The sequence below is a fragment of the Mizuhopecten yessoensis genome, unplaced genomic scaffold (genome assembly GCF_002113885.1).
Source record: "Mizuhopecten yessoensis strain PY_sf001 unplaced genomic scaffold, ASM211388v2 scaffold10735, whole genome shotgun sequence".
Lineage (NCBI taxonomy): Eukaryota > Metazoa > Mollusca > Bivalvia > Pectinida > Pectinidae > Mizuhopecten > Mizuhopecten yessoensis.
In genome coordinates, this window is record NW_018408695.1 from 20549 (window position 1) to 34937 (window position 14389).

At 36.9% G+C, this 14389-nt stretch overlaps 1 protein-coding gene across 1 annotated transcript in view; it reads right to left on the reverse strand.

The window, feature by feature from the left end:
- Window positions 1–8794, reverse strand: part of LOC110462040 (repressor of yield of DENV protein homolog) — an 18202-nt gene extending 9408 nt beyond the window's left edge. Inside the window, exons 1-6 of the mRNA XM_021515816.1 lie at window positions 8636–8794; window positions 4735–4798; window positions 3753–3864; window positions 3468–3511; window positions 3092–3226; window positions 2624–2724 (exon numbers count right to left, since the gene is read on the reverse strand). Of these exons, the coding sequence (XP_021371491.1) occupies window positions 2624–2724; window positions 3092–3226; window positions 3468–3511; window positions 3753–3864; window positions 4735–4761 (419 nt within the window). The 5' untranslated portion in view covers window positions 4762–4798; window positions 8636–8794. The remainder of the gene's footprint in view (window positions 1–2623; window positions 2725–3091; window positions 3227–3467; window positions 3512–3752; window positions 3865–4734; window positions 4799–8635) is intronic.
- Between the last annotated feature and the right edge of the window lie 5595 nt (window positions 8795–14389).

Below are 14389 nucleotides of genomic sequence, written 5' to 3' on the forward strand. Positions count from 1 at the left end.
GGATTACGAATACACCTGACTTAAACAGACATCTAAATTACACACACCTAGCTTACACAGACACCTGACTTACACAGTCTCCTGACTTACACAGACACCTGACTTACACATGCACCTAACGCACACAGACACCTAACTTACACAGACACCTGACTTACTCATACACCTAACTCGAACAGACACCTTACTCACACAGACACCTAATTTACACAGACACCTGACTTACACAGACACCTGACTTACACATACACCTAACTCACACAGACACCTGACTTACACATACACCTGACTTACACAGACACCTGACTTACACATACACCTAACTCACACAGACACCTGACTTACACATACACCTGACTTACACAGACACCTGACTTACACATACACCTAACTCACACAGACACCTGACTTACACATACACCTGACTTACACAGACACCTGACTTACACATACACCTAACTCACACAGACACCTGACTTACACATACACCTGACTTACACAGACACCTGACTTACACATACACCTAACTCACACAGACACCTGACTTACACATACACCTGACTTACACAGACACCTGACTTACACATACACCTAACTCACACAGACACCTGACTTACACATACACCTGACTTACACAGACACCTGACTTACACATACACCTAACTCACACAGACACCTGACTTACACATACACCTGACTTACACAGACACCTGACTTACACATACACCTAACTCACACAGACACCTGACTTACACATACACCTGACTTACACAGACACCTGACTTACACATACACCTAACTCACACAGACACCTGACTTACACATACACCTAACTCACACAGACACCTGACTTACACAGACACCTGACTTACACAGACACCTGACTTACACAGACACCTGACTTACACAGACACCTGACTTACACAGACACCTGACTTACACAGACACCTGACTTACACAGACACCTGACTTACACAGACACCTGACTTACACAGACACCTGACTTACACAGACACCTGACTTACACAGACACCTGACTTACACAGACACCTGACTTACACAGACACCTGACTTACACAGACACCTGACTTACACAGACACCTGACTTACACAGACACCTGACTTACACAGACACCTGACTTACACAGACACCTGACTTACACAGACACCTGACTTACACAGACACCTGACTTACACAGACACCTGACTTACACAGACACCTGACTTACACAGACACCTGACTTACACAGACACCTGACTTACACAGACACCTGACTTACACAGACACCTGACTTACACAGACACCTGACTTACACAGACACCTGACTTACACAGACACCTGACTTACACAGACACCTGACTTACACAGACACCTGACTTACACAGACACCTGACTTACACAGACACCTGACTTACACAGACACCTGACTTACACAGACACCTGACTCACACAGACACCTGACTTACACATACACCTGACTTACACAGACACCTGACTTACACATACACCTAACTCACACAGACACCTGACTTACACATACACCTGACTTACACAGACACCTGACTTACACATACACCTAACTCACACAGACACCTGACTTACACATACACCTGACTTACACAGACACCTGACTTACACATACACCTAACTCACACAGACACCTGACTTACACATACACCTGACTTACACAGACACCTGACTTACACATACACCTAACTCACACAGACACCTGACTTACACATACACCTGACTTACACAGACACCTGACTTACACATACACCTAACTCACACAGACACCTGACTTACACATACACCTGACTTACACAGACACCTGACTTACACATACACCTAACTCACACAGACACCTGACTTACACATACACCTGACTTACACAGACACCTGACTTACACATACACCTAACTCACACAGACACCTGACTTACACATACACCTGACTTACACAGACACCTGACTTACACATACACCTAACTCACACAGACACCTGACTTACACATACACCTGACTTACACAGACACCTGACTTACACATACACCTAACTCACACAGACACCTGACTTACACATACACCTGACTTACACAGACACCTGACTTACACATACACCTAACTCACACAGACACCTGACTTACACATACACCTGACTTACACAGACACCTGACTTACACATACACCTAACTCACACAGACACCTGACTTACACATACACCTGACTTACACAGACACCTGACTTACACATACACCTAACTCACACAGACACCTGACTTACACATACACCTGACTTACACAGACACCTGACTTACACATACACCTAACTCACACAGACACCTGACTTACACATACACCTAACTCACACAGACACCTAACTCACACAGACACCTAACTTACACAGACACCTGACTTACACAGACACCTGACTTACACAGACACCTAACTTACACAGACACCTGACTTACACATACACCTAACTCACACAGACACCTGACTTACACATACACCTAACTCATACAGACACCTGACTTACACAGACACCTGACTTACACAGTCACCTGACTTACACAGACACCTGACTTACACATACACATAACTCACACAGACACCTGACTTACCTGAATTCTTTCCCGCATTCACATTTGAATATCGCCCATCCCCACATCATTTCTTTAGGTACAGGGTCATACTTGGTCTTGCAGAGTTTGCATTTCGACACCTAAATAATGAATAAACATTTTAGTAGTTTGTTTTAATTATTCATTTGTTCATGGCAACTATTTACCAGGTTCAAAAAACATTTCTTGGGTAAACTAGCTGATACGACTTGGATTTAAGTCGAAAAAGTTTTGTCCTGTTTTGATAAATGATCCCCGACCCTCTGCTCCATAGGAGAGACATATCCTCAACACTGAATCAATACATCTAGAAATACTCTACACGCCTTTATGGGTCCATGGCTAAACTGTCAAAATTCCTTCAGCTGTCCAGAAATCTATTTTAAATGAAAAGTTACAGACAGACTTAGAGGGATTGGTCGATATATAACATTGGGGACTAAACGCCATGTCATCTGTATGTATTACCGGTTTGTTGATAGGCACTGTCCGCCACCAGACCTGGTCACATGGAGAACAGGAAAACTGTCTCATGTCGGTCGTCAAACCTTTGGTTACAGACCGAACCAAGTCCTCATCTTTCTGGATTTCTGAAGTCTCGTTCTGGATTAAATTTGAAGAGATATGTTAAGTATTCTTATTAAAATGGAAAAACATGTTTTCTCTATTGCAGGAAATGGTATTATATATATATATATATATATTTATTTTTTCATTTATATTGCCACTAATATACAGGTCAGCTGGACTGATGGTATTCCAATTCCTTGGCATGGTTCTCTCTCAACAAAATAATGCAAATATTATTATGAAAATCTAGGTCAGAACAAAATATAATCATTACCCCCGAAAGTCGCTGTATCAGTTTACGAACGTCACGTGGTTCACCTGTAAAACAAAACATTCCCTTTCTGTGTGAATGCTTTGATAGATCAACATCTGATATAGGTTTTATGTCGGATGATTTCAATATATATCATATCAACGATGAGATGCTGGTATATAAGAATTTTCAAAACCAAGCAAGTGGTAGTAAATATTTATGATCCTTGACTTTGTTTGTTACCTTGACCTTTGACTTTGGCCTCTGTGACCTTTATACCTTAGTGTATGAGTTGGGTGTACTTACTTTCCTGTATGAAGTTAATTGTCTCCCTTTCGTCCCAGTCGTGGTGTTTCAGTAAACACGTTGCCTCTGCCTGGTTGTATCTATCACCGTATAACTTGTGCAAGGTCGAAACCTACATAATGAATGGTAAAAGCAGTGCCAGTTAAGATATTTTTTTCTTTTGAACAACAAAATAATAACTGTAAAAAACGAAATAAAATATATAAAACACGTGAAAGCTTAAATTGAATTATGATGTATTACGACTACTAAAATCCACTTAGAGTAAGTCTAGTGCGTTTGGTCGGCGTTACATTGCAATCCTAACTTTTGGAGTTGTCGCCCTTTAAATAGCAGTTGATACGATACTGTGGTGAATTTTACATGACAATGAAAGTTGGGGTTTCGAGCGACAAATTTAAAAAAAACTATAGAATTATCCCTAATTTCCTTTCACGTGTCCACCTCTATGATTCTTTAACTTGTATATCAAGCACTAAATTTCATTATCTTTACTCGTAGTGCTTATTTAATGCGCTGCTGTGAATTGGTTTTACCCACTTTCGTTTTCCTTTCGTAGAAATGAACTACTTCCTCTTTCAATCTTTTTTTTGGAAATCAGAAATTATAACAAGCCGATCGAATGCGAAAAGGAAATGAATTCTTATGGATATTTCTGTAAATAGATACATGAAACAAATGAATAATGTCAGCTTGCCTAGACTAGGCTACTATGATTATACTGTTTGCTCTGTCGACTTGATACGTAAAATGGTTACTTTTAGCTACGAATGTACGTTACACAACACATGGAACAACACACGTAGCCTTTACAGATATAAAGTAAAGTGTGTTACTCATAGTGAATACATTACATCGCCTCTGGTCAATAACCTCGTTGTCAGGATGATTGGACTAGGTAGTGCTACATTGTGTATGATCGTTTCAGAGAGTTACAGCTTTAAAATAAAGATCGGACAATCTACTTCAGGACTGAACCTACCTTTGCTTGTCTCTGGATATCGGCCATACTTGGGTATCAGCAACAATCAGCGTCTTATTAGTTCCTGCAAGGGACGTAATTCTGTTTTACCATGTACAATGTGTAATGAAATGTCCTCATGCGTTTTGGTTCAAGAACATGCAGATGAGACAAGAAATGGGTTTCTTATCGACATTAACACATAAAAAGGTTAAATATTAACTCTTTTCTCATACATCTATACTCTTTTCTCCAACTTTCAAGTTTACACAATTCATATTCTTATTTGAACTAAATCAGAATTTTATAATAACTTTTATTTTCTATGAAATGAAATAGGCCTATTGAACCGATTCCAGTTTATATTCACAGTCAATATTTTACATGAAATTCTATGGACTTCACTTTTAGTATGTGTCAACCTCCAGTGTTAGCATTATAAACAATTGATATCACAACACAATGTTACATGTATACATCATGTACAATGCCAACTCCGAGTACGAGCCATTTTGGTTCATATGTATCATTGGTTGATATCCACAGTGTTCAATAGCTACAAGGTGAAGGCTGTTATAAGTTTCATTTTATTTATTTATTCATTAATTTATTTTTCATTCTGTTTGCTTATAACTCTTGTTACAATAAACTGAAATGGTGTGGCTGTACCATAATGCCGGAGAAGCTGAGATGAAGTAGACCGTAGGTACATGTATAATATGTATGCGCAGCAGTACGTTGTTAACCCCTTAACTCTACTCTACTTCATCTGTTTGAAGTTTATATTTTCTAACAAAATAATTCTAACGAAGTCGAAATGTTGTCCGACAAGAAAAACACTCGGATACTGAATAGACTGTTGTACCGATAACGTGGGAGGGAGTCTATGGGGCGATAAACATTGTGTTGTTGGGTGTTGCATGACAATCATGCCCTATAAAAAAAAAAGATAAATCGTATAAAACTAAAGCATAGACCATAGTGGATTACAGTCTTCGATTACACTAGCTTTTGGCAGCGAGGACTGTAGTGGACTACAGTCTACGATTACATTAGCATGTGGCAGCGAGGACTGTAGTGGACTACAGTCTACGATTACACTAGCTTGTGGCAGCGAGGACTGTAGTGGATTACAGTCTACGATTAACCTAACTTGTGGCAGCGAGGACTGTAGTGGATTACAGTCTACGATTACCCTAGCGTTTGGCAGCGAGGACTGTAGTGGATTACAGTCTACGATTACACTAGCTTGTGGCAGCGAGGACTGTAGTGGACTACCGTTTACGATTACCCTAGATTGTGGCAGCGAGGACTGTAGTGGACTACAGTCTACGATTACAATAGTTTGTGGCAGCGAGGCCTGTAGTGGATTACAGTCTACGATTACACTAGCTTGTGGCAGCGAGGGCTGTAGTGGACTACAGTCTACGATGACACTAGCTTGTGGCAGCGAGGACTGTAGTGGACTACCGTTTACGATTACCCTAGATTGTGGCAGCGAGGACTGTAGTGGACTACAGTCTACGATTATCCTAGCTTGTGGCAGCGAGGGCTGTAGTGGACTACAGTCTACGATGACACTAGCTTGTGGCAGCGAGGACTGTAGTGGACTGCAGTCTACGATTACCCTAGCTTGTGGCAGCGAGGGCTGTAGTGGACTACAGTCTACGATGACACTAGCTTGTGGCAGCGAGGACTGTAGTGGACTACAGTTTACGATTACCCTAGCTTGGGGCAGAGAGGACTGGAGTGGACTACAGTCTACGATTACACTAGCTTGTGGTAGCGAGGACTGTAGTGGATTACAGTCTACGATTACACTACCATGTGGCAGCGAGGACTGTAGTGGACTACAGTCTACGATTACACTAGTTTGTGGCAGCGAGGCCTGTAGTGGATTACAGTCTACGATTACACTAGCTTGTGTCAGCGAGGACTGTAGTGGACTACATTTTACGATTACACTAGTTTATGGCAGCGAGGACTGTAGTGGACAACAGTCTAAGAATACCCTAGTTTGTGGCGGCGAGGACTTTCACGAGCGATATGTCTTAAAGCGATTATTTAAGCATTGAACTGTTTTTGTATGGTATTTATGATCTATTTGAATGACACAGCTTTGCAAGCAAACAACATAATGCGCGCTAGTTTAATATTTTTTTAACTTATAATTTATATTTAAAATTCAAAATGCCCGCCTTATCGATAGTCCACAAAATTTCGTTCAATAGTTTGAATAGCGTGTTTGTCGCGTGCTGATTGGCAAACAAAGTAGTACTTTGAAATTTTAACAAACACTTCAATGTTATTCCATAATTCAGTATCAATACAATTGCGTATGATATGTCTATAGGGCCGGTGATTTAAGTTTATCAATAGAACTCTGGGCTGAAAGTCAGATTTGAAATTGTTTCGATTTTTCTCCGGAACAAATTTAGCGCATGGATAAATACAGTGAACACCGTAAATCCGACCTTGCCCTCCACGAGGGAGTTATTTTTGGAAGTTAATTCGAACTTTTCTCTTTGGTCATTTTGTGAAGAATCCAGACGTGAATTTATTTGTTGATTGTATGGGAATCTGACTACAGTCTGTAGATTCTATAACAGCCTCGTTATTTGACATGTCGTCAGAAACTGAGGAAACAGTGGCTGCGAGACGCGTTTGAAGTGAGTGATCTTGCGACGGAGCACAGGGGTTCATTACAAATGTCTGAAATGTTTATGTGTGCTGTGACTCATATCAGTAGGTCTGTAATATATGTGTCAGTAGGTCTATAGAATATGTGTATTTCGGTACATTTGTAACGAACGCCTGTTGATCAGTGCAGTGTAACGGACGATATTTTTGATAAATTGCATGAGCGTTAAAATTGTTTCCATTGCCGGCATTGGTGATTTCAACCGATGTGCATTTTGTATGATATTGCAGACCTTGGTCTTGTTTTTGTTGTAATAAAATTATTTTTTATTTTAGTTTTTATTTTGCACATAAATTTACAATGACATTGTCAAATCTCACAATGCCTAGCGATATTTCAGCAGCCGTCATGTTAATTTGCATGGGATATTGTAGTTCCGGTCAGTGTTGTATTAATATGCTAAGAATTTTGTCTCGTGCTGCTTGGTAATTAAAGTCCCATCAACGACACAGCTTCCAAAGAGGCTATATTGTGACAATGCCATGCAAATATAAATATAAGGTATATATATATATGACATTTTTTGCTATTTTTTATCGCTATCATTGTTTCATTTGTATTTCAAAAATTTGATTTCGTTCGTATACTTATTTTAAGTACAGTTTCTTCCTACATTGTACTTTCACTTTTATTTCGGATAGTACAACTGCATTTTCTATCAGTCTTGGTTTTAGAAATCATATAACTATTTTTAGATTTTTTGTATTGGAGAACTTTTACCATGTCTCAGTTTTGTAGAATATATCACAAATATCTTTCAATGTTCACATGTACAACGTACACCAGCCAATTAAATAATGTCTGCCTGTGTTACCGTATAAACCGATTTACCTACTTTCGCTTTCCTTTCGGAGAATATACATGTTGTTACTTTTCCTTTCAGTCTTGTAATTACAAATCAGAGAGCCATTTCGTCATTTCGTTTTAAACAAACTGTAACTTTGCAGAATAAACACGCCAATAAAATGACTCCCTATATCACGTGTTTCTATTCCAAGTCAAGTAAGCCAAACAAAACAAATACATACATCTGTTAAGGCCAGACGGTAAGGTATATATATCACAATTATTGGTGTAATTATTTTGGATAGAGCACTTTTGGCTATCTGGATGTCAGAACAATGTGACTAACTTCAGAAAAGTAGTGCCACCATCTTCTGTACCGTCATCATACGACCTCCTAGAGGATCTCTATATTAATTACACCACGACCTTACTTACCAGGGTCTGCTCCTTCATATCGTCCACACCCTAGACAGGCAGTCCAATGTCTATTTCGGAATACCCAATACACATATCGTCCACACCCTAGACAGGCAGTCCAATGTCTATCTCGGAATACCCAATACACATATCGTTTGTGTATCAGTTATAATAGTCGGTGACATAATCGCTAACAACGCATGCGCTTAAACAATGGCCAAATGCCAAGATTCCTTGTTAAACTGAAACTAGTATTTTTACCTGGAATAAGAAGTCTGAATATGGTTTCAAAATTAAACATGTCCTGTTGTGGATCATTTCCAAGGAAATGTAGTTATATCATTTTTTTTAATTTGACAATTTGTTAAAACTTCACGGTCAGTTATGCATTTAATTAGAATAAAGACAAAATGCATGCTTTCATACATATTTTCAGACTACACGTATTTCATATTAATATATAAGCGATTTATTGTGATGTGATAGAATATTTCAGTTAGATGGAACGTTTTGTTATAAGGATGATAATGACATCGAATTGAAAAAGGTAGGCTGAGTGATTAACCTAAACGTAGAGGCAAATCCGGATTCAACCCACTTCAAACTAAAGCAACAACACATTTGCAGCTTTCCGCTGCATTAAGTATTGTGGGTGAAAAAGTGGATAGAAAAATTTAAAGTCAACACTATTTTTTGATAGTTTTTAAATACACTATTTAATCATCCTTGTTTATGGTGGCTGATACTGATATTCAAAGTCATTACATGTTGTTTATGGTGGTTGATACTGATAGTCAGAATCATTACATGTTGTTTATGGTGGTTGATACTGATAGTCAGAGTCATTACATGTTGTTTATGGTGGCTGATACGTTACTGATAGTCAAAATCATTACATGTTGTTTATGGTGGTTGATACTGATAGTCAAAATCATTACATGTTGTTTATGGTGGTTGATACTGATAGTCAAAGTCATTACATGATGATTATTGTAATGTATCCAAGTGCTCAGTGACGAGATTATAGAGTACAGCTATAAACAAGGATACAATGCAATTCGATAACAGCGTATTATAATTGAGATTTGTATATAAACACAATAGGAGTCCTACCAATATAACATTGAATAACTATATATATTCAACTAATTAGATTTCAACTGAGAAGAATTAACAGTTGGTGGAAAATGGGGAAAATGAGCTGGTACTAAAGTGTTTATACAGGTCGAGCAGTAGATAGTACGCTGACAAGTTTGATACATGGAAGTGTAAAGGAAGGCGGTATGCTGGTGTATGTATACAGGTCGGACATCTAGTTTGTTTACATTGGTAACTCTACTTTCAGTTTATACTGTTTTCTTCTTGGTTGTCACCCTCGATTAACAATACATGTTCGAACATAAAATCAGATGAACAATATGCTACATTTACTGTCTAGGACAGGAATGTTCACAGTTTGAAAATAACCCCAACATTTTAGTTATATATACGTTATGTATAGGTTTGAATACGAATTAAGTACATATAAGGAAATCAAAGTACTGAAAGTACTGAAAGCTAAGGCAAAAGATATATATATTATTTTTGGAATTGAGAACAAAATAAAGACGAAGTTCCCATCATACTGTACAGAAGGATTTACTGTTAATTTGTTATGAATCAAAGTTTTATGTAAAAGTGTACCACTGTGAAGTTATTCTTCTTGTGTGTACAGTATATCTTTATAGGTTTGTCAGAAGAGTGGTACCAAGTTTCCTCTAGAATATATCATTTTAAACCTTTGGATAATTAATTTGCATAGGAATTTGGAATTGCTTCCCTTTGTCCATACAATGTATTTCATAGAACATTAAAAACTGAAACTGGCATTTACCCCTTTGACCAATACCTGATTATTTTAAACCATTGAATAGATTATGCACAGATTGTGAACATCTTTGAACTTTGCCTTTGTTGTTGAATAAGATATCAACCCTTGCCTTATCTAACAAAGTTACTTGGCATAAAACCATTGACCAATCAGAGTACAGTATGCTAATTAATTAGGCATGGATTTCACTCAACTTTGAACTTATCGTCTAAGTTTGTATATTGATCAATATATATTCAAGCAAGTTATCTTGTAAAGTGTGCACATCGACCAGGGTTGGCATGCTTTTTAATACGTGTGAATTTTGTTCAAGTTTCAATTTTGCATCAGTCAGTGTATATTGTTACAGAACAATATTTATAAGGATGTTTACTTGCCGAAACTAAATTGTGGATAAGCAAGTGGATTACTGCTACCCATAAATTTACAAGTCTCTCAATAATTTTGAAAAACTTTTAAATAAAGTGTTTTACATATTCACTGCAGTGAAAAGGTCTCTTCTTATGAAAAATGGAACTATTTTGAATCTGTGTTCCCATGAACAAATAATATAAAAAGCACTCTAATTCAATATGATACATTGTTGTATGTTTCAATATTGAATAAGATAAACAAAATATAAACATACATACTCACACACACACACAAGATTAGGAGAGTTACATTATTTTCCCTCTATTTCCATTGCATAAATTCTTCACAAAGAAAACAACAACTTTATAGCATATGTTCAGCTTTATCATCTTCATAGGCTAGCATTTGAAATAAGATGCACATATTAATTTCAAATACATTTCAAAAGAGTACTGCAAATGTACCAGCTAGAACACATACTATGTTATTACAGTTGTCATGATTGTTGGTTTCAGAACTGATAGCATTGTGCAACAAATGTTGACAACAGGACTTATTGAAAGTTGAGGTTGCTTGTGTATATGCAAACAGGTAGTGCATGATTTAATGTTGAGAATGATGGATCAAGGTTTATAAAATTTGGTTTGAATACTTAGTTAGGAATGCACTGACAATTTCTCTGTCACATGTACATGAACAGGTTGTGAAGCTGTAGCCTTCACCTTGACTGAATGAAATTGACCTTAAAACTGTCTTGAACAATTGATGTATGAAATTTAGAAATGAAGTTTCAAGAAATATGGTTGAAAACTTAAGAAATAATTGCTTTCATTGACATTGATACAATCTTGTGTGCTATCCCTCTCATATATCACACAAGATTTAATATCAAATGTTGGACACAGTAAAATCGAGCGAAGTTAACAAATATCAAGTTACATATTATAACTTTTATTTTATTTTATTGATATTGATCATAAGCATTGTTAAAAGTACAATGTATACCAGGGATCTTACATTTCTTTTACTACTTAACATTTGCGTTGACTTTTAATTCATTGGACAAAAACTAAAAGGAAGCCATGACCAGTATTTCTATCTTTAAAAACATACTTTTAATTTTTTTTCCAATTTGCTCCCACCACCCATAGTGTTATATTGATCAAAACAAACGTTGTTTCCAACATTTGTGCCCTTAGTCAGTAGTGGGTGTTCAATCACATTCATCAGGGTTTCAGCATCAAGTAGGGGCTGTTCAATCACATTCATCAGGCTTTCAGCATCAATATTCACAGATTCAATCTGTTCCAAGTAAAGATCACTGACTTCTCCATTAAGGAAAAGTTTGCGAGGAAAGCATTTGAACTACATTTGAACTATTCGCTGATGGAAGGATCTGTGGACTCGGCTTTCATGTGTCTGAGAGAAAATGATTTAGTCAGAGGTTCCTCCTCTATAAAGTAACTGACAGATTTCAAAATGTCATGTCACTGTTGGTATAGTTCTTGCAGCCTTTTGAAAAAGTTCATGAAGTCCTCAAAGGTATGAGAGAGTTGGTACAGTTCCTATTTCTCATCCTCCTTTCTCCCATCAATAACCATCCCTGTCTGTTGTAATATTGATTGCTTTCCCCCCCTAAAATAGAACATAGTTACCATATAATTTCTGCACCAGCAATAATGTTTAGAGATGATATTCAAACAAATAGGAGGCATAGCAATATGAGCTTGTATAGTGAGAAATAAGGCATTAAAGCTGAGGAGTTCATTAAAATGTTTCAAAAACATTTCAATAAGTCAATCTCTTTGGTAGCAGAACTAAATATAAACAAAATGTACATTAAATTCAACTTATAACAGCACATCATATGGGGGCTTAAGACATCTAATTCCTTAGGTGGTAAAACATGTGTACATAAAAAGGTACCAGTAAAAACAAAACAAAATTAGTTTAAACACACGCACTTAGATATTCACGGTTTTCATTAATACAAAAGATGAAGCAGAACATCACTCTCCCCTGGTTGTTTCCATAAAGAAGAAATTAACCAGGAAACATGGAGATGTCCATTGCACTCCTTTATTTTGCTTACAATGTGCAAATGTGCCTACTATGTGCTAATAAGCTTTCCATGTTATGGTTTTGTTTTTTATGTGCTGTATGCAAATGTTCTAAATGTGCTTAAATTACCATGTGCTGATGTGCTTACCGTGTTCAATGTGCCTATTAAGTGCTTTCCAAGTGATAAACTCTTTTTCTGAGCTTACAGTATACTACATGTACATACATGTTTTTATTTTATTTTTCCATGTTGTAATATTTTGGTCTCTGTTATTATACTCATGTTTTGTCTTTGTAGCTTATGTTGTATGTTTTGCAAAATGGACGTAAAATATATATTTTTGTATCTTGTACGTGCTCAAGGATTTTATCTGTAGTTTTTGGGACTATATATAGAAAAACTTTACCCCAGTATGAGGAATTGTTTTACACATTTATCATAAAACAAGTTATGTTCAGATTTCAGACAGAAGATACTCTAAAATTGTACAACTCAGAAAAGGTTGAAAAATATTTATAGTTCATTTTTTTCTGCTTAGAAATATTTAATCTCTAAATTACAAATGATAACTGTTTTAACAGGTCTAGTTTCCGAATTGGAAACCAAACCCTGTCTGACCTATAAATGATCATTATATAAGGCCAATTAAAAGTTTAAAACAAATATTGAGTTTATGCTAACCCCACAGATACTGGACACACTAATAGTAATATGATGTGTATAAACTATGATATATTATACACACTATACTTATTGGTGTGTTCGACACCAGTGTGGTTAACCAGACTTATCTCAGATTTGTGTTCTACAATACCCTTAAGTTTTTATATGCACTGTTAAAGTCAGAACTCCTGCTCTATATTAGCGCAGTAAAGATATTTTTCAAATTAACAATAAAATGCCTAGCTAATACATACCTACCCTATTTTTTTCTGATAGTAGAAACACAAGTAATTTGTTTGGCCTAATGTTTCTGTCATTTCATAATATTTAGAACTACTATACTTGTTTAAGTTTCCAAAACATCAAGTAGTATAACAATTGAAACTTCAATGAAAGCCAACATCACAATGAATCTAATAATACAATGTTTATAACATGTTTTTTTTTAACTGAATGAGAAGAAATGTAAGGCCAAATATCCTCACAAACAACGCTTAAGTGAAATCAGTTTGCAACTAAGCAGTTCGAAAATTTTGCAACACGTCTGGAGAAAGACGTTCCTCGTGACGCTGTAATTCACTAGAGTAAAACGTCCGTTTATTATGTTTGTTTTTGCATAATAACTGCTATACATACCGTAGAAGCACCTTCCTTTTTGTCATCGCCGCTGACAACATGCGCCATTCTCTGCGGCTTCGGCCGCATGCTTGGCCACAAGTCACCGAAATCGGGATACATAGCCTTATTTATGAATCAGTAGTAGGTAAACGTTGCAGAAGTGTATGTATATTGTTCATTGTCAATGCTGCTTAAACAACATGCC